We start from the raw sequence: 25,460 nt of genomic DNA on the forward strand, positions 1-25,460 counted from the left end.
GTTTGTATTCAATTACTAATGAGAAGTGATCGAACGTTTCTCAAATTCCCAAGTTCTCTCATTTTATTTATCTGTCATTGATCTTTCAAAATTCATAGTGTTATATTATTGGGTTTTGTTTTAGATCATTGATGCAGCGGTTCTTTACCCACCAACACGTCACAGATACAGAATATCCGATCCATACCAACGGTGTGCCGCAAATGAGGATAATCACCTCTTAGAAAATTCAGGGAAATCCATTTCATTGGGTGGACCACAACAGTACATTCAATCATACCATAAGCCAGCCACTTATCCAGGCATCTTGTCCTACTCTACGACGATTGCCCTAATTTTTATACCAAGCGATTGTCATGGCATGGCCAACATTTTCTATGGATATGATATTTTACAAATTAACGTGCTATATTGGCAGGTTGAACATAACTTATGATACAGCCTAAGTATCTTATTTATTTATTTTCTTTAGTTTAAAACTTGAACAGCTTAGATGGGGTTCGATGGCTTAGTCCGGTAAAAATACAAAAATAAACAAGGAGTTAAAGTACTAAAAGTTTAAAAAGTTTATTGGCTAAAACAAATAAAAGAGCAACAACAAAGCGTTTGGCTCAAATTGGGACGTGCCAGAGCTGGATGCCGTTCGATTCAAGCGGAACGTCAATTATCCTGAGCGCTGAGCTAGACTAAGAGACTGAGTTCCATACATATCAACTGTCTTTCTAGCTACCAATTGAAAGATTACGTGATCTGTGAGGATCATCCTTCAGATGAATTCTTTTTACCTTATTATCAAAAAGTATTTCAATTAACGACGAAACAATACAGAGAGAAGATAGAGCCAAACAAAAGATGAAAGTATTTTAATAATGATCTTACAATATTACACTTACAATCAGCTGGAGATAACTAGAACAGTCGGTTCGCCTCTCAGAGGGACCTAAGCTTCGTGGCCCAACAGTCGCATGTGTGAGAAAGGTGATTATCTGTTCCAATGCCGACAAAGGTCAAGCTGCGGAGAAACAGTCGATGGTGGGAAGATCTTCGAACTTCTTTTCGAAGACCCTGCAATAGGCGTCAAATCCAAGTTCGATCCAAAATTACTGATCAATGATGGGCTTCAAAGGAAAACTCTAAGAAGCCGCACTTGTAAATCGAATCCGGACTGTTGGCTATTTTATTCACTATCAGCATTTTCCACTGATGAGCAAGCTGGCTTGATTTTTTGCCCCAGGCACATCCATGTCATGGCATGCCTAATGAATTCAATGAAAACTTGCACAAACAAAGATATTACATAAAGTCCTCGTTAACACCTTAAGCTTTCCAGACTACGGCTCGTTCAAATCTAGATTCTCAACAATTCACTAACATACCCTAAAGAGTTTAAATAGCTTTTAATCCGATGCACTAACGAGGATCTAATTCAGTAATCGACACCTCATGTATGGACCATGGCGATGCAATACCCAGAGATTGATTCACCTCATATGTCTGCCTATGGGACCCTGTCATAGACATGTCCTGAGCCGTTCTGCTCATAGTAAAAAATGCAGGCCGTGAAGGTGCTGAGAGAGTGATAGGGAAGCTGTTGAGTATCAGCAGAATCGACGACATGGTGGGCCTACTGATCACATCTTCTTGAACACATAGCAATGCAATGTGGATGCATCGCATCACTTCGCTGCTCGAGCAAGATTCGCTTATAGTTGGATCAATCAGATCTAGAACTGTGCCATCATTCCAATGCTTCCATGCCTACAAAAATTGCACCATTACCAAAAAAAATAAAAACATGTTTTTAGAGTGGAAGTGTTGATGGGATGGATTAATAACATAAGGAATGTTGTCACTACTCATTTAAAGGTTCCATCCATTTTTTATTTTTAGAAAAGTGCGATCACACCACCTGTAACTGTGTTGAAATGATAACCATGTGTACATGGGTGGGCTCCACAAAAATAGGGGCCTCACCTATCATATGAAACCTACAACCCACGGCTACAGACTATACAGAAAAAGGGCCAAGAACAGAGAGCATGTCCATCAGGTGGGGCCACTGTCCAAATTCTACTCTCCCCAGAGTGCAAGATCCAAGCCATTCATCAGGTTAGGCCACTGTTAATCTAATGGTTAGAAAATTAATGACCAACAGTTTAGATTCAGTGTGCATACGTGGGACCTGATTTGTGGACAAGAGCATATTCATGGTGGACCCACCCAACGGATGGAGCTCACTTGTGTGACATTTCAACAAGTGTGCAGCGAGTAAAACCCACGATCAGTCCAAATCCTTCTATCTTTTCTTAGTTAGTTGTTTTTTAAAAATAAAAATAAAAATTCGAGGGTATGATAGGCTGTCCTCAATCCTCATCCCCTTTTTGTAGCGAAGGGCAGCCCAAATTTGTAATGGTGTTGTACAGTTCCCTCAATCCAATATACCGATTTTGAAATTAAAAAAAAAAAACCCTCGCTTCTCATTTAAGAGAAGCCACATCATTCCTTGAACGATTTCATTTCAAATTGTTGAGAACAATTCAATGACATTCTACTTACATAGCTGAGAAGATCTTCGGCGAGGGCTGACTGGTAGAAATTACTATTCTTCTGGCCGGTCACGATCTCTAGAAGTAAAACACCGAAGCTGAATACATCCGACTTAAGGGAGAATTGCCCGTGCATGGCATACTCCGGGGCCATGTATCCACTTCAAGCCATAATCACCAATATCACCAGATGTTTGATAGATTAGTAGAGAAGGTTTGATTTTACTTGAGCTGAATTTTCTTATTAAAGATAGAAACAGAGATTTGAAAACATTTACAAGGCCAGGATTGCTCATCCAGAGGGCCCAACCGTATATGGGACCTAACAAAAAATCAACCTGATCACATGATCCCAACTGTTCAGTCAGTTTTTTACCCTTCCGTTCCTCATTTGGCCACTTCCAGCCAATATTTGATGTAGAGCAGGTCGCGGACAATTTCATGGCCAAGATGGACCAGAAAAGGCCCGATCAGAGGCGAAAGTGATCCGGACCATCAGAACCTTAAAATAAGCATATCTCGCAAACCGGAATGAGTTATTCGATGTACCATTTATGATTTTGGGGTAGGAGACGCTACTTTAGCCAACCAACCCCACTATGCCAGGTTGCCCATGCCGAATTTGCGAGATTCCATCAGATTGATGGTTGAAAATTCATTTTATTTCCATTTTTACTATTTATAGTAAGTTTTAGTTCCATCATAACTTTTGATCCATTGAGTTTTAAGGGATTGTAAATTTGTTTTTATTATCAATCAATTTGTTTTTGATTTTATTAGAATTTATTTCTATTTTCTATCTCTCCTCTTGGATTTGAGAAATCTCTATGAGGAGTCCAGAGAAGCTTTGTGGATTCAGAATAATTATCCCCTGAGGAAGACGGTGCTCTACATCATCACATCCATCCCTGCATCAATATTTTGGTCCTTTGGGTTTTTTAGTTTTTTCTTATGATAGGTTCAGTCCAAGTCTTTTTGTCCACCCGAAATGTAAGATCGGCTCTATAAAGATTTTCCTATGGAATGAAAGTTCTTAGTAAAGAAAAAAAAAAAAACATGTATGTCTGGCCCACCGAATGGAAATTCCATATATTGTTTGCTTATGCAATGTGTACCTCTACAAAATGAGCAATGGTTTTAAGGTTAAAAGACTTACTATGTCCCTGCAATTCGATTTGTATTGCCCCGAGTTTGGTCCACTCCAACAATCCTAGCCATACCAAAATCTGCAATTTTTGGATTCATCGCTTCATCTAATAAAACATTGCTAGCTTTGAGATCCCGATGTATAATCCTAAGTCGAGAATCTTCGTGAAGATAAAGAAGGCCTCGAGCCACCCCTCCAATTATTTTATAGCGCCTTTGCCAATTCAGATTTGCCTTTTTATTTGGATCTGTACAGCCAGCCAACAGATGCACATGAGTTCATGAAATAATTCAGAGTAAATAACAAAAAATCACTTCATAGAGTTAAATTGTAAAGAAAAGTCTTATATAGGATGAGAGTTGTAATTTTGCAGAAGCATGGATAAACAGACTATCTATACAGATTTTGTCTTTCTTTTTTTTTTTTCTTTTTTTTTTTTTTGGTTAAAAAAATGGATAAACAGACTATATGTGTGGAAAAGGATCCAAACCAAACAAAAACTTGTCGAGGCTGGCGTTGGGCACGAATTCATAAATCAGAAGCTTCTCTTCTCTTCCGGCACAGCAACCTAACAGCCTAACAAGATTCCTGTGTTGTAGTTTAGCAATTAATGCAACCTCGTTCTTGAATTCTTCCAAACCTTGTCCAGAGTTGGGAGAAAGCCTCTTCACAGCTATTTCTTGCCCATCTGAAAGCCAACCCTGCAATGATAGCACGATTGTCAAGATCATCACCGATCAGCAGGGTTGCAGAATGTCAGGCCTTGTATATTTGGGCCATATTCCAAATTAAGCCCATCTATCTTTTGGTTAAAGACCCTCGCTGACGCAGGGATGAACGTGATGAGGTTGATCACCGTCTTCCTCAAGGATAACTACTCCGAATCGACAGAGCTTCTCTGGACTCCTCATAGATACTTCTCGAATCCATGAGGAAAAGGCAAAGAAAATAGAAAATAAATTTTATAAAATTAGTAATTTGATTGATTAATGAAATAAATGAGTTCACAATCCTTTAAATAGCGATATTAAGCCATGGGAGAAGTTTCGGAATCAAATTACATCTAAAACTCCTAGAAATCACAACTTACTATAAACAGTAAACTTACTATTTATAGACGGTCGTGATGTCTACTAGTGCACATGGTTTTCAGCCAAAAATAGTAAGTGTCCTATTTGTCCAAACCATGATATTCTCCTAATTATTCTAAGTACTTTTCATGTTGGGTGCTCCTAAAGCCCAACGGATGAAGAGTTATATTGAAACTAAAACTTACTGAAAATCGTAAAAATGAAAATAAAATGAGATTTTGACCGTCGATCGGATGGTATTTGGCAAATTCAGCATGGACAACCTAGCATAGCAGGTTGGGTGGCTAAAGTAGCTCGTCCTACCCCAAAATCATATATGGTATGTCCGATAGCTCATTCCGGTTTGCAAGATATGTCTGTTTTGAGTTCCGATGGTCCGGATCACTTCCACTTGCGATCTGGCCTCTTCTTATCCATCTTGGCCATGAAACTATCCGTGACCCGCTCTACATCACTCCCCCCCCCGGCAAAGCCCAATATCAACATACTAATTAGTTCAACATTTGACATGTTCCCATCTACATAGTGGTCCATAATTTAGACAGTTTTGGGTTGATTTACAATGGATGCCAACTTGATGGTGGACAAAATATGATGTAGAGTTGGTCGTGTACACTTCCATGGCCAAGATGGACTAGAGAAGACCCAATTGGGGGCAAAAGTGATCTGGACCGTCAGAACCATAAAACATGCCTATTTCGCAAACCAGAATGAGTGTTTTAATGTATCATATGTGATTTTGGAGTAGGAGAAGCTACTTTAGCCAGCCAGCCAACCTTGTTATGCTGGGTTGCCCATGCTGGATTTGCGAGATTCCATTAGATCGACGGTTGACACTTACTATTTTTGGCCGTCTAGTAGGAATCATGACCGGATAGAAATAGTAAGTTTACTATTTATAGTTAGTCACGTTTTTAGGGAGTTTGAGTTGGAGTTTGATTCTAAAACTTCCATCCTAGGTTTGAGATCATTATTTAAAGGATTGTAAATTTATTTTTATTCATCAATCAATTTATCTTTGATTTATGTAGAATTTATTTCTATTTTTATCCCTCTTGGATTCAAGCAACCTCTTTGAGGAATTCAGAGAACTCCGTAGGTTCAAAGAAGTTACTCCCAAGGAAGATGGTGATCAACCTCATCACGTCTCCTTGCATCAAAATACAAACATAATGATGGGTTTCTGATACCTTATAAACAGAACCAAATCCACCTTCTCCAAGCTTATTGTCTTCAGAAAAGTTATCAGTTGCAGCTCTAATTGTACCCAAACCAAATTGCAGTGACTCCTCATTTCCTTCAATCCCGTGTTCTACACAAACAATGCCAATTTCAATAATTTGTGCGGGCTTGCTATACTTCAAAGTAGGCAGTGTTAACTGCGAAATCTAAAAAGAATTGAAACCATTTGCACTAGTGCAAAGGGCAATCCATGGTGATTTACCAATCACTGTTTTCTTCTTTTTCCTCAGGAAACAAGCTACAATGACGGAGATGAGCACGACTGCAACAACTATAGGAAGGACAACAATGACAGTAGCTCGAGATGAGCTTTGCTTTTTTCCTGCAAAAACAAGAAATACAATAGTTTTAAGGATGGAAAGCAGGCAACATGGGTTCGCAGCCAATGTACCTGGGTTCATGCTTGTATTATAGGTCCAATGAGTGTGCACACGTCAGATGTTCCGCCCTTTTGTTAAATAATTTGGGCAACGCTACATCACCCCATAGAACATGAAGTGACGGTTAATGGTCGTTAAAAAAATAAGTTAGGAATGCTAAACCTCATGCATGTTCAAGAAAGAAAACTTAAATAACATCCTGAATGCCCTGGCAGACAGAATGGCCCGCCAAGGTAACTCTCATCAAGCTAATGCTCTCATCCGTCTCCCTCCCCTCCTGCCCTCCCATATTAGGAGACTTCTCTTTCTAGATAGAGTCGGTCTGGGTTTCATTAGGACTGCCTAAATGGTTTGAGTTTTTCTTTCCATGCGCTTCATTTATGATAGGTCCCCCTTGGATTTTTCTCTTGGGGTAACCCAAATGTAAATCGATTGCATATTTCTCATAGAATGAATATCTCTTTTATTAGAAAAAAAAAAAACCCCTTAAAAAATGCCCTGATGTATAGCGGGTCACGGACACTTTCATGTCCAAGATGGACCAAAGAAGGCTCGATTAGAGACAGAAGCCATCAAGACCATTAGAACCTTAAAACAGGCATATCTCGCAAACCGGAATAAGTTACTCGACGTATCATATATGATTTTGGGGTAGGACGAGCTACTTTAGCCAACCAACCCAGACATATCAGGCTGCCCACACCGAATTTGCGAGATTCCATCAAATCGACGGCAAAATTTCATGTTTAGTTCCTTTTTTACTATAAATAGTAAGTTTCCAGACATATCAGGCTGCCCACACCGAATTTGCGAGATTCCATCATATCAACGGCAAAATTCCATGTTTAGTTCCGTTTTTACTATAAATACTAAGTTTTAGTTTGATTATAACTCTTCATCCTTTGAGATTTAGGAGTTGTGTCTAACATGAAAAGTGCCTAGAATAATTAGGAGAATAACGTGGTTAAGCCATATAGGACACTTACTATAAAAATAAATTTATTATTTATAGTAAGTTACGAATTTTAGGGAGTTTTAGTTATAGTTTGCTTCTGATTTCTCTCTAATTACTTGGTATCTCTATTTAAAGGGTTGTGAGCTCGTTTATTCCATTGATCAATCAAATTTCGAATTTATTAGAATTTATTTCTATTTTATTGCTTTCTTTCCTTGTGGATTCGAGAAGTTTATGTGAGGAGTCAACAATGAAAACACCCCCTGACTTGGCCCAACTAAGATGAGTCACCTCATGAGTCAGCCCGACTAAACTGAGCCAGGATAGTAAGACTCCTATCAGGTGGGCCGCACATGATCATCGGTTCAGATCTAACTGTTGGATTATTCACATTGAGCGATTCAGTTAGCCTCACTTCAGTTGTGATCATTGTAAATAGATTTGGAACCCAATGCTTGAACCGTGGTTCCTATACTCGGTTATTAAGCCTGATATGGAAATCTATGGTGTAGAGACCTTAGAGGGAAGAAGTATGATGGATAAGCTTCTAGCCCTCTTTCATATAAATATATGTCTTGGTCCCCTCATTAACATAATTAAGAAAACCCTAGTCCCATTAAGAGGTTCTCCTAAAGGTGTAAGGTGCAGAAGATCAAAATTCCCATAGGTGATATCGAGACATCGGAAATGTCTTCCCAATTGAGTACGCTTTTAGTTTATGATATTGAATCTCCATTATTGATGCATAGACGATCCATCAATTCTGCAATATAGATCTAACGAGGACTTGACTCAGGGCCTAGTGAGCTGGTGGAAGCCACCAGTGCTTAAAACCATGTTCCCAATGGATCATGCCTAATCAACAGCTCTTGCTCATTAAGATCCCACCGTAACTATATTTCTAATAGCAAGGCTCATCCCATATATAGGTGATGGGTGGGCAGCAGCCAGGCACATTTTTGGAGGAGAGTCCACAGGCGTGCAGTAGATCCAAAAAGAAATATTCCAGTGTGGGTGGCCATCGATGCAGAAATTATTGAATGATCTTAACCGTCCATCTCTTAATTGCTACTACAAATGGCTGACTGTCCAAAATTAAACCCAAGCATATATTTGGACTGCTGAAAAATAAAATCTTCAATAGTTAATATTGAACTACATAAATCAATGATGAAGATCATATTTTCACTGCTAGAAATTGGATTGTGGCCTATTGACTATAAAACCTAAAGGATAGACAGTTTCGATCATTTTGAAATAATAAATGGCATTCTGGAGGGATGATTGCTTGTGCACTCAGAATGTTTTCACGTAAAAAATTTAAGCGTGAGGTTGAGCCTTATCATCAAGACCGTCGGTCAGTTTCAATCCACGGTGAGTGGCCCATTTAAAAAATTCTCCCCGATTAGAAGATAACATCCTACAATCTTTGCGTTCTCTCTCTGTCTGTGATTAAACAAAAATCAAGAGAAGAAAATCCAAAAACTTACCTGCGATAGTTGTGTTAGTTAATGGAGGAGTCGGTGATATGGCTAACTCGTTATAGAACTTGTACGTCTCAAACCTCACATTGCAACTCGGCCCAACAGCTCTCCCGCCTTTTTTTCCATCACAGCACGTCGGAATCCGTGCCACGGCATTTTCTAAGCACGCACCGCAATCTCTCCATGACAGATCGTTTGTACATTGCATAAGCCCATATATCGTTTGGAAGTCGGTGAATTTCGTTTCATTCGTAGCATACATTCCCGGACCGGAAGCTGCCCTCGAAACAAGACCATCCATCATCTGGTCCACAATCTGATTAAACCGAACTGGGTCCGATGCATTTTCCGGATTCCACAAGTAGTTCATTGGGGAGTTCGAAGAAGATGATGAGATTCCGCTGGTGGAGTAGCGCAAGAGACATTCATCATACCATATAATTGCTGTCCTGTTGGGGCACTTTTCGCGGATTTCTTGGCTTGCAGTGTTGAGGCAATCACGGCATGTGGTGGGTGTGGTGTCGCCTCTGCATTGTGCAAGGCCGTAGATTCGGTTTGAGTTTTCGCCAATGGTGCTGCTGGAGAAGCCGGTGAGTGAAACATTAGATGAAAGAGAAGACAAGAGGCGATTGAGGTTAGTTCCAAATGTGCTATTAGCAGTGTAATAAGCTGTGTGTGAACATTGGGTCCAAAGAGGTTCTGCAGTGCTATCAGTAGAGGTGTACACAAACCGTGCTAGCCCGGTTAACTCGCTCGACCCGGCCCGAAAAAACTCGACTCGGCCCGACCCGGAACTGAGTTCAGGTCAGGACGGGCTAGTTTCTGCAGCCCGAAACTGAGTTCGGGCTGAGTTCGGATACGTCCAAGTTCGGCCCGACTCGGCCCGAAACCCGACTCGCCCCGTCCCGACTCGGCCCGACCCGTCCCGACTCGGCATACGTATATATATATACCCCTCTAAAAAAAATCTAGGTCGTTTTCCCTTTCCCTTTCCCTTTTGAGAAAACGTCCGACCCCAGCCGTCCCCACCAAACCCTATCCCCTGCTCGCTCTCTCACTGCCCGACCCCACCAAAACTCTCTCTCTCTCTCTCTCTCTCTCGTCCGACCAGTAGAGGCCGTCCGCCTCTCTCTACTCGTCCGACCAGCAGAGGCCGTCCGCATCTCTCTGCTCGTCCGACCACCGGAAGTCGTCCGCCTCTCTCTGATCGTCCGACCAGCAGAGGCCGTCCACATCTCTCTGCTCGTCCGACCACTAGAAGTCGTCCGCCTCTTTTTGCGAGGCCGTCCGCCTCTCTCTGCTCGTCCGACCTGCAGAGGCCGTCCGCCTCTCTCTGCTCGTCCGACCACCAGAGGCCGTCCGCCTCTCTCAGTCTCTACTCGTCCGACCACCAGAGGCCGTCCGCCTCTCTCTGCTCATCCGTCCGTCCAACCACTAGAGGACCTCCGCCTCTCTCTCTCTGCTCGTCCGTCCGTCAAACCGTCAGAGAACCTCCGCCTCTCTACTCTTCTCGCCATCCGTCCAGCAGAGCTCGCTCATCTTTCCGTCTAACTGCAACGAGTATGATTTCTCTCTCTCTCTCTCTCTCTCTCAATGTGAATTCCAAATCTCTCTCTTTTTTGTGTTTATTTCATAATAATAGGAGATTCTGAATCCAAGATTCATGGCATGATCAAATCTTGCTTCTTTTGATATATAGAATAGACATTTCAAGATGATGATTGGAACTATTTCGTTTCTTTACTTGCTAGTTGCTAGTGACTCCATTTTTTCATGACGCTAGGACTATTGTATAGCATGATTTTTACAATCTAACATTTGTCCCAGATGAAAGAATGAATAAACGGTTGAAATTGATGAGTGATGACTGATCATGACACATGTCACATAAAATAAAGAAATTACATTCTCACCTGAACGGCTTATTGCTGTGAATTTAATACGGTTAAAATGAAACATAACCAATGGTCCTTATTCACTGAACAAATGGTCCATTAATCAGAGTTTAGAACTCTTTGATCAATCTAATTTTGAAATTATGACCAATCTACAGTTGGTAATATTTAACTTGATATGTAGATTTGGACAGTTTAACTTGAGTTATGCACATGGCAATATTTAAGTTCTTAGTGCATGTATATGAATCATTATACTCTCCAGCAACCAAGAGAGTATCTGCATAACTCCTTGGCAGTTTTACCTTAAAATCCTATAGTAATTCTTATTTTAACAAAGTAGTAAAATCGAGAATTGTGGGCTATATGATATATGTATGACATCTAATCCGTCCAACAAATACAATCCACCAAGACAATCAGATGAACTGAAAATATGTGTGATTTAATCATAAGGCGGGTCCACAAAAATATGCACCACCCTATCTATTCAAAATTCACATGTAACTCATATGATGAACGGGTTGAAAGTCATATACATAATACATGCCACATGGGCCCTACAAATTTTAATTTTTCCCTATTTAAAATAATAATAATAATAATAATAATAATAATAATAATGAAGGCATTTTGGCCGTTTCTCTCCCAAAAAATACTACCCTGATAGCATTATAGAATGAAATGACAACTCCTAAGAAATTTCGTGGTAAAAAATCATTTTTCCTTTAAATTTTCCTCATGGTAAAGGAGAAATTCTACTGATTTTCCTGCCAACTGTTTTGAAGTCACCCTTCTATGGACTGGGAGATCCCTGATGTGTGTCATTGGTGCCGTGTGGCCCATCTAACATTCAAAATGAGCGGTATGGATATTGCCTTGGTACGCACTCAGCTTCTGTATGCATCACACATGTACCTAAATCTTCTTTTGCATTTAAATAGGACTTCATGTATGAGTATATAGTATATACTAGAAAGCTCCACATGAAATCTTTTATCACAAATGTTTTCTGTTTTTGTTAGTTAGTCTTAATCTATGCTTATACCAATTATCTATTAGATATATTGTTAGTTTTTTGTTCTTGTTGTAGCATATGATAATCACTTGCTCATTTGAGGATTTCTATGTTGCCAGACATAGATTGAGTGTGTTCATGGATGCATAGAAATTCTCAAATTGTCCCTTTTTGGACAGTTCAATGTTGGATAGAAAGTAATGTTTTCATTTATTCTAATTTAAATGCACATGCTTGTTTCGGTTCGTCTCTCCTAATTCTCTCTGGACATATTTCTTGTATTTATGTCCTCATCAAATATCCACACTTTATGTGTATAGTTGACGTGTGTATCATATCCATGTTTAATATTTTCTGGAGAGTTTTGGGGAGATGATGCTGAAATTTTGGCGTGGCATTTAAATTGAATAATGAAAGCATTACTATCTATTCAATATTGAATGGGTAACTGATTTAATTATTTTTTATATTTTTGTTATAATATAGGATAATCAGTTACCCATTTGAGGATTTCTATGTTGCCAGACATAGATTGAGTGTGTTCATAGATGCATAGAAATTCTTACGTAATTGTTCCTTTTTGGACAGTTCAATATTAGATAGATATTAATATTTTCATTTATTCTACTTTAAATGCACATGTTTGTTTCGGTTCGTCTCTCCTAATTCTCTCTGGATATATTTCTTGCATTTACTTCCTCATCAAATATCCACACTTTGTGTGGATAGTTGATGTGTGAATCAAATACAAGATTAATATATTCTGGAGAGATAAGGGGAGATGGTGTCGAAATTTTGGCGTAGCATTTAAATTAAATAATGAAAACATTACTATCTATCCAGCATTGAATATGTAACTGATTTATCAGCTTAGGAAATTCTTTACTAAGGTATAAGGATAAATGAAATTGTTTCATATCTTTAGATATGACTAGTGAGGATGAAGTCCAACCTAACCCTAGTGCCGGTGCCGGTGCGTCAGCCACTTCACCACTTGTTGTTGAGGGAGAGGGGTCTTCAGTTGCAAACAAAGGAAAGAAACGGTCAGCTGTCTGGGATGATTTTGAAGAAGTAGTAGTTAACAATGTCCCTAAGATTAGATGTATGCACTGCAAAAATCTATATACCAAAATTGTCGGGGGGTCGACGTCTCATTTAAACAGACATAGACAAAGCTATGCAAGGAGACCTAGACTTCCACGTTCAGGCCAACAATTGCTATCATTTACAAAGTCTGAAGGATCTACTTCTGAAGGTACGCTTACTACTCATAAGTTTGAAAAAGAGAAACTAAAGGAGTGGTTTGCAAAGCTTATTATCATTGATGAGCAGCCATTTAAGATGGTAGAGAGTGAAATATTTATGGGATACAGAAATTCCTTAATCCTCAGTTTGAGAAGGTCTCCCGTGTAACTGTGTGAAGAAGGAGTGCATGAAGATGTATGCCGGTGAGAAAATGAAGCTGAAAGCAATTTTAGATTCGGTTTCAAGGGTAAGCTTGACGTCGATATGTGGACGGCGCAAAATCAAAGAAAGGGTTACATTTCATTGATCGCACACTATGTTGATGAAAATTGGAAACTCGTAAGAGAATATTGAACTTTCGCCACCTTCCACCTCCCCATTCCGGTCTAGTTATTGCATTTACAACTGTCTACGAGATTGGGGCATTGAAAAAAGTCAGTTCATTAACTTTAGATAATGCTTCGACAAATGACGCAATGTCATACAATTCTTACGTAACCAGTTCAAGGAAACCGCAATTTATTTTTTGAGGATAAAATATTTCATGTTCGGTGTTGTGCACACATTCTCAACTTAATTGTACAAGAAGGGTTGAGATCAATTGACCAAACTATAGAGAATGTGAGGGAGAGTGTGAAGTACATAAGAGGCTCGCCGTCAAGATTGAGTATATGGAATGACATCGTCCAACGTTTGAATTTGACGTCTCCAAAAACGTTGAAGCTAGATGTATGCACGCGTTGGAATTCCACTTTTGAGATGTTGGATTCAGCTCTGGAATTGAAACATGCCTTTCCAGAATATGCAGCGCGTGATAGAACATATGCTTGGTTGCCTACTGATGATGATTGGAGCAAAGCAAAAGAAGTTCACAAATTTTTGAAGGTTTTTTATGATTGCACGAAAATATTTTCTGGCAATAAGTTTCCTACAGCAAATATGTTTCTTCCATCTGTGTGGAGGATCAAGGATGCCTTGAAGAAAGCTGCTGATGACGGTCCATTTTTTCTCCAAATCATGACAGGTGGTATGCAAATGAAGTTCGATAAGTACTGGGATGATTGTCACCTGATAATGTCTTTAGCTGTTGTTCTTGATCCTCGGCGCAAGATGAGTTATGTTAAGTATATCTTCACGAGGATTTATCCTACTGAAAAGGCAATATCTGAAACCTCGAAGGTTCGTGACGCAATTGAAGCATTGTACAATGCGTACATAACCACAGTGTCCACACCAAGCGTTTCTGAAGTTAGATCGCAAGTTGCTTCAAGCTTTGACGATGATGATTTCATGTCTTTCTTAGAAAAAGAAAATACAAACACAAGCACGAAAGAATCAGAGTTAGACATGTATCTCAAAGAGTCGGTCATACTACGGCAGGATTCAGAGTTTGATGTTTTGGAATGGTGGAAATTGCGAGTTAGTGAAGGAAAATATCTTACACTATCGACGATGGCACGAGATATTTTATCAATTCCTATTTCAACAGTGGCATCGGAATCTGCGTTTAGCACAGGGAGCAGGGTCGTGAGCAAGACTAGAAGTTCCCTTGCACCAGATACAGTAGAAGCATTAATTTGTACACAAGATTGGTTGCGTCCAAGTCTAGGAGGTGTTCTTGATGAAGAAGATGAGGAGAATGTGAATGAAGCCGCAACACATGAAACAACATCAATATGATGGATGTTTGGGATGGATGTTATGATCTTCTTAGTTTATTTGAATTTGCAAATGTTGTAATGGGTACTCTTTTGACTTTTATTTTTATTTATCTGTTATGTTGAAGGATATTATGCAAGCTGCGCAATGCATTTCTACATCTGTCTGCTGACTTTTATTTTTATTTATCTGTTATGTTGATGGATGTTATGCAAGCTGCGCAATGCATTTTTACATCTGTTTACTGACTTTTATTTTTATTTATCAGTTATGTTGACTTTTATTATTTTTTAATCCATAAATTGCTTTTATCTTATATCGATATTTCATCATTGTTAAAGAGCCTAAAATACTTTTCCAACACAATATGTAGATATGTCTTCAAGCGAACCATCGATTAACGTTTGGGACTATGGTTCCTTAGTCCATTCTCCAAAGTCTGGAAAGTTCAAGATTTTGTGTAATTTGTGTGGAGCCAAGTTTGTTAATAAAACTAATCGGCTTAGATTACACTTATCCTGTCGGGGTGGAGATGCAAGACCATGTCCTAAAGCCTCAAAAGAAATCCAAGTTATTTTCCAAGCAGTTCTTGATTCAAACAAAAAAGCTTCCACTCCTCAATCTAAACTTTCTGAGGCAGAGAAGGAAGCTAAACTATTAGCATTGGAAGAAGAACAATTTCAACTCGCCTTAAAGCGCAGTATGGAAGAAGCTTCTACACATCAGCGACGTCCTCCAAGACCACATGATGTCGAAGCAGGTTCAAGCTGCACGGGTAAAGAGAAAAATAGTAAGAATTCAGCTAAATTTCTCTCCAGTCTGGGTGCGTTTTACAGGACGTTGGGAACTACGTATAAATCTTCTCACAAACATAGTTTGAAAAATCTAATTCAAACTATACAAGAGGAGGGCGATAAAAAGCTATCTCCACCTTCTGAAGAGGGAGAGGTGAATGAGTACGTATACGAAGATTTATGTAGCAGCTCGGGCTCAGATGAATCTCCTTGACAGTAGTTAGTAGTGTATGACTGTATTCAGTTTGTATGAAATGTTTTATTTTATGCTTTGTCAAATGCATGTAAATATAGTAAAATTATAATATATCCTCTCTCTTATGAACTTGTAAATTATAATGGGACGCGGATTACCTACCAAAGCCCTTCCCATAAACTTGCCATAAGGTTCGAAACTGGCCCGAACTCGGCCCGAACTCGCCCGATTGCTGCCGGGCCGGGTTCGGGCTGGTGATGTTGGCCCGGTGACCAGGCCCGGCCGGGTTCGGGCCTGGTGCGGCTGTTGAACGGGCCTGGACGGGCTGAGGCCAGTTCGACTCGGCCCGACCCGTGTACACCCCTAGCTATCAGGTAGGTGGAAGATGAAGAGTAAAAGGGATGAAAGGAAGAGAAAGTCAAAGGATTTTGAGAGGAGAGAAGGCATCATCTGGTTGTTGTAAAATCTAGCTGAGTGATGGGGAATATATCATTCTTTTTGAGGAGGAAGATGGTTACTTTGAAGGCCTGTTTGATTTAGCAAAAAGGCGTAATGTGATATTATTCTGAACCATTTGAAAAGTGTTCATTGACTCACCTACCGTACACGTAGCAAGCACGTATCTTGGACGGAGAATCTATGAATAATCAAACTGGTCAAACGATCTCAACCATCTGATTTCACCGAACGAATGTGGACTTTGACTTCCGGGGAATGCGTGGACTAAAGACAAGACCCAAGAAAAAAAATTATAAAAAATGGAAATATCGACGAAGCCTTTTACCTTTTACTCCCGTAGCAATCACGACTCGTTACACTTTTCCTTAGGGCCGGTTCGGGTACTCGCGGTTTGGCGTATTAGGGTGGATGGAATTTGCTAATCCCAGAAAAGACGAACGGACGCGTGTTTGGATGGCGTCCACTGGTCCCACATATCACCCGTACAGTGGGTAAAGTTAGATGGAGAGGCGTCCGCATTCGGTATGCAGTGGAATCCCACCGATTAACCAAACAGAAGCTCTTTCAAAAACTCATGGGATAGTTGCAATCCCATGAAACCCAAACAGGGCCCGGCAACGCATGGTATACAGATTTACACCGCAGTCCGCCGACAATACCCTGGGCGTCATAAATGCATGGGATGGTTGTAATTCCATCCCATGTGATCCGCTGTAACTCACGCGCCCAAACATGTCCTTAACCTATATCCATCTGGGTCAGCATTTCCTCAAAAATGAGAGTTTCATCTACCGTTCAAATACAATCCCAGAAAAGAATCCTCAGGAATCCATCGCACTACGAGAAAATGGGCCTTAGCCGACCGATGGGCTAACCGTTCGCCGGCGGCCAGTTTTAATGGCTGACGGCAGGTCCGTATATATATAAAAGAAAAAAAAAAAACCAAACCTATCGCGTGCCTCTCTCTCCCTCTCTGCCGCTCACTCTCCTTCTCACTCCCTCTCTCTGCCGCTCGCTCTCCCTCCCTCTCTCTGCCTCTCCTTCTCCGTCTCCGTCCCTCTCCCTCTCCCTCTCCCTCTCCGCTCGCACTGTCTCTCTCAAAACCCTAGTCTTCTCTCTCTCTCAAAACCCTAGTCCTCTCTCTCTATCTCCTCGGCCCTCTGCTGCAACAGCAGGTATCTCTCTCTCCACTCGATCTACCGCACATCAAGGAGCATTCTTTTGCAACATCAGGTATCTCTCTCTCTCTCTCTCCCCTTATCTATTCATATCAATTTGGGCATTTTTTGGCATTTTTTTAATCCTTCAAGTAACATTGTGCAATGATCAATTTGGGCATTTTTTGGCATTTTTTTAATCTTTCAAGTAACATTGTGCAATGATTTGTGTATTGGGATTTTTTGAGTTTCGAATCCCTAATTAGGGATTTGTAGTGTCGATTCCCAACTTGCGGATTAGTGTAGAAGTGTTATCTAAGAGAAGACAGTCATGTATCAGAGGTTCATTTGCATGAAGATGCTGATATGGGGCTAGAAAAGATTTGGATCCCTTTGTCCAGGTCTGTTTGACCTAATCAATAGGTTGGATGGCAAATAAAGATTACAGTGGGCCCTAATCTGAAGATGCTTTTGTCTACTGCTTGTCTAAACCATATTAAACCTGAACTTTCCATTCGCTGAATTTTGGTGTTTCTATTATTTTACCCTTTTTTTTTTTACCGTATTTCTAACGATTGAGGCTGAACTAGAAATGAATATTTCCCGTTCCTTTTTTTTTTGCCATATGCCTAACTACAAGTCAAACAAGTCACATCAAAGTCATCCTATAGTATTAAATCCATGGATCCAGCAGACTATGAACAGAAACTTACCTGGAGAGCTAATGTCCGATCCTCCACTGTATCTTTAACAATTAGCCATGAAACAGCCACAGGGCGAGTCTGCTCAATTCGATGTGCCCTGTCAATAGCTTGATCTTTGGTAGTTGGGTTCCACCAAGGATCTAGAAGAATAATGTGACAGGCAGCAACCATGTTTAGACCGAGATTTCCAGCCTTCAATGACATGATCATGACAGTCACCTGAAGGGGAAAAAAAATCAAGTTTAAATCAATGTATAATACATTTCTAGAAGGCAATAGAAAAATAACAAAGGGGAAGTTTTACAATATCTCATGCACCTTGCATTTCTTTTTAAAAAAAAACGACAGGAAAGTAAGAATAAAAAGAACCCATAAGGCTGAACTGAGCTTCATACTAATGACAGCAATGAACTTTACACATTTCTGTAAGGCTGAAGTGTCAAACCTCTGGATCAGCGGTGAAATCTTTCATAGCCCTGTCTCTTGAAGCCAGAGACATCCTCCCATCAAGTCTCATGTACTGTATACGTGATTGGTTTAATGAAATCTCAAGTAAGTCCAGCATGCAAGTCCATTGGGAGAAAACAATAGCCTTGTCACGTAGTTCAGATTGCATTGTAGAGTTGAAAGATGTATTTGTTTTAGCATGGCCATTAGAGTAGCCTTGCTCCGAGATACGGTCATAAGTGCTTTCTAGAGAGAGAGCTACATCTTTGCATCCCTCACAACTAACTGTGGAACTTGGATTCTTTAATTTACAAACTGAATGAAGAATCTCCATTGCAGATCCAATTTTAGAACTGCACAAACTCTGCCCAGCTTCTTGGATGGGTCAGTTTATCTAGTTTTATTTGGTCATTGTAGCTGACAATTAGATTCCATGCTTACATTCCCAAATTCTCCTTTGCTAATTTAAAATCAAGGATATAGTATACCTGGTTTTCAAATTTGTAAAAGTTACATGTTTCAGTGATAGACTGTTGGTATGAAATTCAAAATAAGTATCACATTTCCTACTCTAATGTGCACATGTTCTTTACATGTTTAGATGTGTGTTGGATACATATGTTTGTTTATATTTCTACATTATATCTTTCAACTCATTTATTTTTGAGACATCCGACAAAATTGAAATGATATAGAGAAGACTAGCATAACTCCATATAAAAATAAAACATGCCCAGATTTTGAAATAGGCCAACTTATGGTTTTGAGCTTACAAATCATTGCGACGGTGCTCCTGCATTCCATCCACCTACCTAAATATAGAAAGAATATTATAGGGAAATGATGGCATTGCGACGGGGCTTCTTTATCTTCACCAAGATTCTATATTTCTTTTCACATAAATTTCAAGTGAAATGTTTTAGCTTAAGATCATAGTTAAATTTTTACCAGTGCAACTGCTAATATTTATGTATTCTACAGTTTGTATATGAATATTCATATTGGCCTTTGTGGAAAAATTTGTCTGTAGGTCTTTATGCTTATAATCATTCCATTGAATGGCCCATTCATAAATTCGTGCCTATATCTTCTATTTTAATTGCCTGATGTAGCATGTATAACTATTGACATGACCATGATAAGGCTGATAATTTATTTTTGGTAATTGTAATGATGGTAATCAATAGATAAATGGTACATATTATTGGGCTATGGGCCCCACTCACTACAAAAAAACTGGTCTTTGCCGACGATTGGGGCCAACCCTTCACCGGTGCTAATTAGATTCGGGCATTGGCAAAAAGGTTCGTATAAATATAAATTTCACAAACCCTATTACGCTACTTCTCTCCTCGTCCGGACTCTCTCCCTGACTCCCCGCCCCCTACTCTCTCACTTTTTCTCCCTCTTTCCTGTGCTTCCCCGTAGCTCCATACGTGCCATCACATCACATGTATGCAAGATCCGGGCTGTTCATTAGCCAGCCCCACTCTGGATCTGTCCTAGATCTCAAAATCAGATTGATCCACTCATCTGGTATGCCGTACGTAGATGAAAGAATAGACAGTTAAAAATAGTTAGATAACAAACGGTCCACATCCAACGTACACATTTGGCCCACCCGAGTAGTGGACCAGGATGCACACACACGTGCCATTGGCACGTGGGAACAACTTCCCCATTCTTATTCATTGTTTAAATTTATGCATTTACAGTGAGAGATTCATGGAATCCTAGTATGTCTAGGGTTAGAAAAAATCTCTACTCTGGTTTTCTAGTTCATGTGCCTTTATTTTTCACTTACATTTTCCTTCTCTTTGTCTCTGTGAAATAGTGAAAATTTCGAACTATTACAGTGGAAAGAAGAGGATCGTGGTGGTAATTTACTTTTTTTTTTGGAGGTTATTTGGTAATTACCAGTTTTCTCTCTGAGCTTGATAAAAGTTTGAAAATAATGGGCTGTGAAAGATAGTTCATTTAAAGAAGTGGATAGCCCGTAGTACAATACAAGTAAATTTACTTGTGTAGACAACTAGATCAGAATAATGCGGTCTTTTCTTTTTGTATATTTTCCTGCAGTAAGCATTATATTATATTTTTGTTTCTTTCTAGGTGCTTGTGTATAGTTTGCAAATCATGGCATGTTGGAATTTTCAGTGAGTGGGAATGAGCCAAGTGAGACATCATCCAAAAAAAGAAAGCTCTACATGGATGAGCACATCTCTCATGGGAAGGCAGAGCTCTCGCCTTGATCAATGGAAGGGATTGCAGTAACATCCCTCCAAATCATGAACATCCATTGGAGCAAAGCCACGCATCCAGAATAACTCAATCAACTGTTTTGGTTTTCAATACATTTCTTTGCCCAACTTTGTCAGTATTATAGCTGAATTATCTGAACTGAGAAGACTTCCTTGCTTAATCAGGCTGCGTCTAAATCTTGGGGTATTTTTGTCCGCTTCATTAGTATAATTTGATACTAATGAAGATCTCGATCTCTAATGCATTAATAGAAATCAAGATTTCTAATACATAATTACTGTTAGCTAAAATGAGATCAACTCATTTTTTAGGCATCTAACAAATAGGGACTCACTAGATTCCTGGCAATTATCTATAACCATGGGGATGATGGAATCCAGGATGCAGACCTAGTTGTCTTGGAGGGAATGGTGTATGACTGTGTTTTTCTTCTTTCATATTGGACAGGTGAAGCATCCCGAGGTTGCTCAGTTCTTGGGAGGAAGGTTGTATGACTGTGTTTTCAAGTATTTGGCTCTGTTTTCATCCAAAGATAGTAACTTGTCATGAGACAATTTCAAGTTTATTTGGCTTTCATATTGTTTTGCAATTGCTTCCCTCAAGGCATGATCAGATTGCAATTGATTCCCTCACTACTCAAATCCAACTGAAAGAAGGATCTTCCAATCTAGGAGAATTGGGGGTGTCATAAACGATGGGACCTGTCAAGTCAACAACTCAATCACCAAACTATGTGCCCCACATGCATGGACTGTGAAAGCCTTAGCAAAATGGATGTTTGTTGAGGCTTTGGACTATACAGTTCATCTTGAACTATGGCCAACTGAGGATTTAGTTATCAATGCCAACATAGAGAAGCTAGATACGTGAGGGCCTATGTCAAAATATGTCCTTGAGAATTGAAAACCTGGGAATTCTGTGGAAAGCCTAAGGTTGAGGATCATATAATGCCTTGAGAGCCGTACATGAATAAACTCTGCCAATAATACTGCAGAGTTTGCTTTTGGTCTTGCAATAAACTTGGTTTGCAATAAACTACATTCAGTGAAAGTCTTGTGGAACAGGTAATTCACCTTTGTACTTTAATATTTTCTTTTAAAGGATTATGTACTTTTACATTTTACATTTTACTTGTTAGTGTTGAATGCTACCACTTTAAGATGCATTTGGTTTTTCAGTGAAAGTCTTGTGGAACAGGTAATTCACCTTTTTTTTTTCTTTCTCTAGGAGTGTTTTAGTTTTACAGAAAGAAGAGCAAGGTTAAGAACAAGTAATTCACCTTTGATCAGCTTACTGTTTGCTATGATATCGCAGAAGATTAAGGTAGATTCTAAATCCAAAGTTCCAAATTATAGTATCAATGTCATAGGTCTGACTGTATAACATGGGAGTGTATGCATAAGCATGTTAGCCTGTTCAATCTACATTATTGATCACCCGAAATTGTTGGGTTGTTGGCACAAGGAGCTATTCTTCTGTTTATGCATCTAAGCAACTTAAGTCTAGGGAGAAATTTAAACATCATAGTTAGTGTAGGATGTTGTTATACTCAGCAGTTGATGTTCTGTGAACATTCAGCAAACTCAGAATCCACAATCGTGTTTATAATAAATTTACCTGTTATCCCCTTTAGGAGTTTGGTTTGATGTTTGTGTTTTACTGGTCCTTCAATTTAACAATGTCAGAATTGTCTACAGTCTGTTTAATATTGATTAATATTGTGTTCTCCAAACATTGTGTTAGTGAACTAGAATCTGCTAATTCAAAGGAATATGGGCTGTAATTCTTTTACAATTTGAATGTAGGTATATAATATGGGCTGCAGTTCTTTTACAATTTGAATGTAGGTATACCTTTTGTTTTATGTAGTAAAACCCTTGAGACACCTGTGTTTTTTTTTACTAATTTTTATTCTACTTTTGAATATTTGCTTATTAAGCGGTTGCTTTAATGTGGTTTTCCTCCCAGATTGTTGACTTAAAAGATGTGTAGCTGTAGGGGAATAATCTTAGACTATTGATTCTTTTCTCGTGTAAAGACTCTACTGGTTTTGGTTTTGATTTGGTTATTCTCGTTGTGTGGGAATTCTCTTTGGACAAAAAAACAAACTCCTAAAATTTTAGGTGTCAGTTCTTGAGATGTAAGTTTCCACTCTTCATATTTGCTTTTCAATTTCAATTTGCAGACTCAAGACATCAATTCATGCTAGTCATCAATGTTGTGAAATCCTACTTCTATTGTCCTACTTCAAACAATTCATTCATTTTTTAGTTGTTGCCTTTCGTCTATATATGATTTTGGTTCTGATGATTTGATCCTCTGAAAGTATGACAGTTACTTATTCCTTTTACACATGGCTTAAACTTAATAATGACTTGATTTTGCACTCAATCAACAGATCTATTTTAAGGATGTCTCCTGTTCTAAACTAGAACTTAAGCTGCAAAGCTCAGCAGGTTCGCCAATTATTGATGATTTTGGTAGTGCAGCAAAAACTGACTATTTAGCGGCGTCCAGCACATCCGTCAGTAAAGGCCCTGATTGCCGGCAAAGCCTTTACCGACCGAGGCTTTACCGGCTGTTAGTAAACCGCGGGCAAAGGCTTTTCTGGCGGTTTTCTGGGCCTTTTCCGGCAGTTTTGACCGCCGGTAAATGTTATTTTTCTTGTAGTGTCGTTAGATAATTTTTGCAATTTTAAAAATATTTTGACGTAGTTTTTGTTGCTTGCAAATAGAAATGTTTTAATTCTTCCCGGTAAGAAATTAAATAATCCTACATGAAAAGTGGGCTATAATTTCTAATGTAAATTGATACATAAAAATTTATTCGTAATCATTTATTTATTTATTTATTTGACATTAGGTGTAAAATGTCTTGATTTTCATGCTAAAAGTGTCACGACCCGAGATTCGGGTATCTAGCGTGCATCCTAGTCCTGAGTTTCGTGTGGCGACTTATACCAAGTGTACTTAATAAATATAATGTGTTTACATATAGGCATTAATTTAGTTTTATTAATGTGAATTCTAAGTAATTCCATCCATCATCATTCACACACTGTGTCATAACTAACTTCTATTCAAATCAACATCAATAAAGCATTCAATGACTCACCCATTTAGGGTCTTAATTACCTATAAACACTAATAATCAAATCAAATAATTGCAACCAGTCTAACATCAACAATCAGAAAATGAAATCAACGCCAATATTCCCAAATTAACAAGTAACTACACGGAAAATGATCTAAGGAATTACGAACAGATCCTAAATAACTAAAATTAAAAATTTACAATCAGTCCAATGCAACGATTTCTTTTTCTAACAAACAGGGTCATGTGTCATGTGGATTGTTCATTGGCTCGGCAACATCATCTTGTTCTTGTGCCATGGGTTCAACCTTAATTACATTTGTACAATTTTTCATCAACAGAGGGTAAGCTAGCTAGGCCTAGTGAGAATTCAAAGTATGATTCATTCACATTAATATTAAAATAGTACAACAAACATGAGATACACAAAGGAACCATCAAATCATGTAAATGAATGAATGCATTAATGCAGTGCAAATGCATAAAATGTATGAAGGCATCAAGTGAGATAATCATCCATTTGCTTGAGTTGAATAATTGTCAACATGCATCCGTTGCTTGGGCAGGCTTCCTCCAATTTGTTAATGTTGAGTGTTAAATTGTGCATATTTATTTCCAATTTCACACTAGTTTCCTATGGATTTCATTACTAAATCGATCTAATTAAGTGTGTTTTTCTTGTCCTAGATGCTTGAAGAAACTTTGAAAGAATTTAAGTCAACTGTGATGATTTAGAGCTTTAAGAAAATCAAGTTCCAACAACTAGAATTATTAAGAAACCAAGTTTTGAAGTTAGGAAACTCTAAAGACCAAAAACAATAAATTACAACCATTTTTTTATCAATCGAGAGAATCTAGAAATAATGTTAAATGGCATTGCACATATATTGATGTCATTGATTGATCGACGGATGAGGTTCGATCAATAAGAAAAATTCCTCAAATTTCACATATTGGTTGTCATGCCTCAAATTCGAGAACGAACAGCTTCCGTAATGCTCAAATCCGGCACTCAACTTCCATACACCAAGTCCCGAGTTCAGCACACCACAAGGAAGATTTTTTACTGATTTTTTTTTTTTTTTTTTATAATACCCGAGCATGATGATCCGTGATCACAATACCAAGCAATAGTCTTCATTATAAATCCAGATGGCTACTAGTAGAATACTTTTCCAAAGGTACACAACGTTAATATTGTCAAATCATAAAAAATATACAATGTATCGAGAAAGCTATGTCCTCCAAGAAACTTCTGCCCTTAAAAAAAAGAAAAAGAAATAGGAAGCTTAGGCAAAAACCTAGTGAGTACACTCGTGTGTACGTAATGTACAAGCATATAGTAACAATCAGAATATTAGAGTACACAAGCTGAAGTATAGTGACTAAGTAATGCTACATAAAGCCAAGAGGGCATGATGCAATGCAAGAGATGATATACAAAAGTATGTCGGGTGTATGCAGGCATGCAAATCCTCCTCTAAAAGTCCACATCACAATATAGTTATCATCACTGGGAATCAAAGGGGCCTGGTATCCAGAACAAGTTCGAAACTTGTTAAATAGAGGCCTCGCATACCCGCCTTGTCAGTTGGGGGCCTATAACCATGCCAATACCCACTCGGCACGCCAGTAGCGGACCTATTTCAGGGGCTGGTCAAACCCAACCACATTCACTCCAACTCT

The 25,460-nt window shown here is 38.9% G+C and overlaps 1 protein-coding gene and 1 long non-coding RNA gene across 2 annotated transcripts; one reads left to right on the top strand and one right to left on the bottom strand.

Moving 5' to 3' along the window:
* Window positions 1-836: 836 nt before the first annotated feature.
* Window positions 837-14,295, bottom strand: LOC131226311 (cysteine-rich receptor-like protein kinase 44). The gene is made up of 8 exons (XM_058222143.1): window positions 14,219-14,295; window positions 8,852-9,552; window positions 6,269-6,348; window positions 5,975-6,172; window positions 4,184-4,394; window positions 3,703-3,940; window positions 2,557-2,707; window positions 837-1,758 (listed from the first exon to the last, which is right to left on the bottom strand). Exons 1-8 carry the CDS (start codon window positions 14,293-14,295, stop codon window positions 1,411-1,413), a joined length of 2,004 nt encoding a protein of 667 aa, XP_058078126.1. The 3' UTR covers window positions 837-1,410.
* A 4,183-nt stretch (window positions 14,296-18,478) lies between these two features.
* LOC131238570 (uncharacterized) lies at window positions 18,479-21,989 on the top strand. The gene is made up of 2 exons (XR_009167936.1): window positions 18,479-19,955; window positions 21,676-21,989. It is a non-coding gene; the product is annotated as an uncharacterized LOC131238570 (long non-coding RNA).
* Window positions 21,990-25,460: the final 3,471 nt, after the last annotated feature.

The sequence above is a fragment of the Magnolia sinica genome, chromosome 1, assembly GCF_029962835.1.
Source record: "Magnolia sinica isolate HGM2019 chromosome 1, MsV1, whole genome shotgun sequence".
Classification (NCBI taxonomy): Eukaryota; Viridiplantae; Streptophyta; class Magnoliopsida; order Magnoliales; family Magnoliaceae; genus Magnolia; species Magnolia sinica.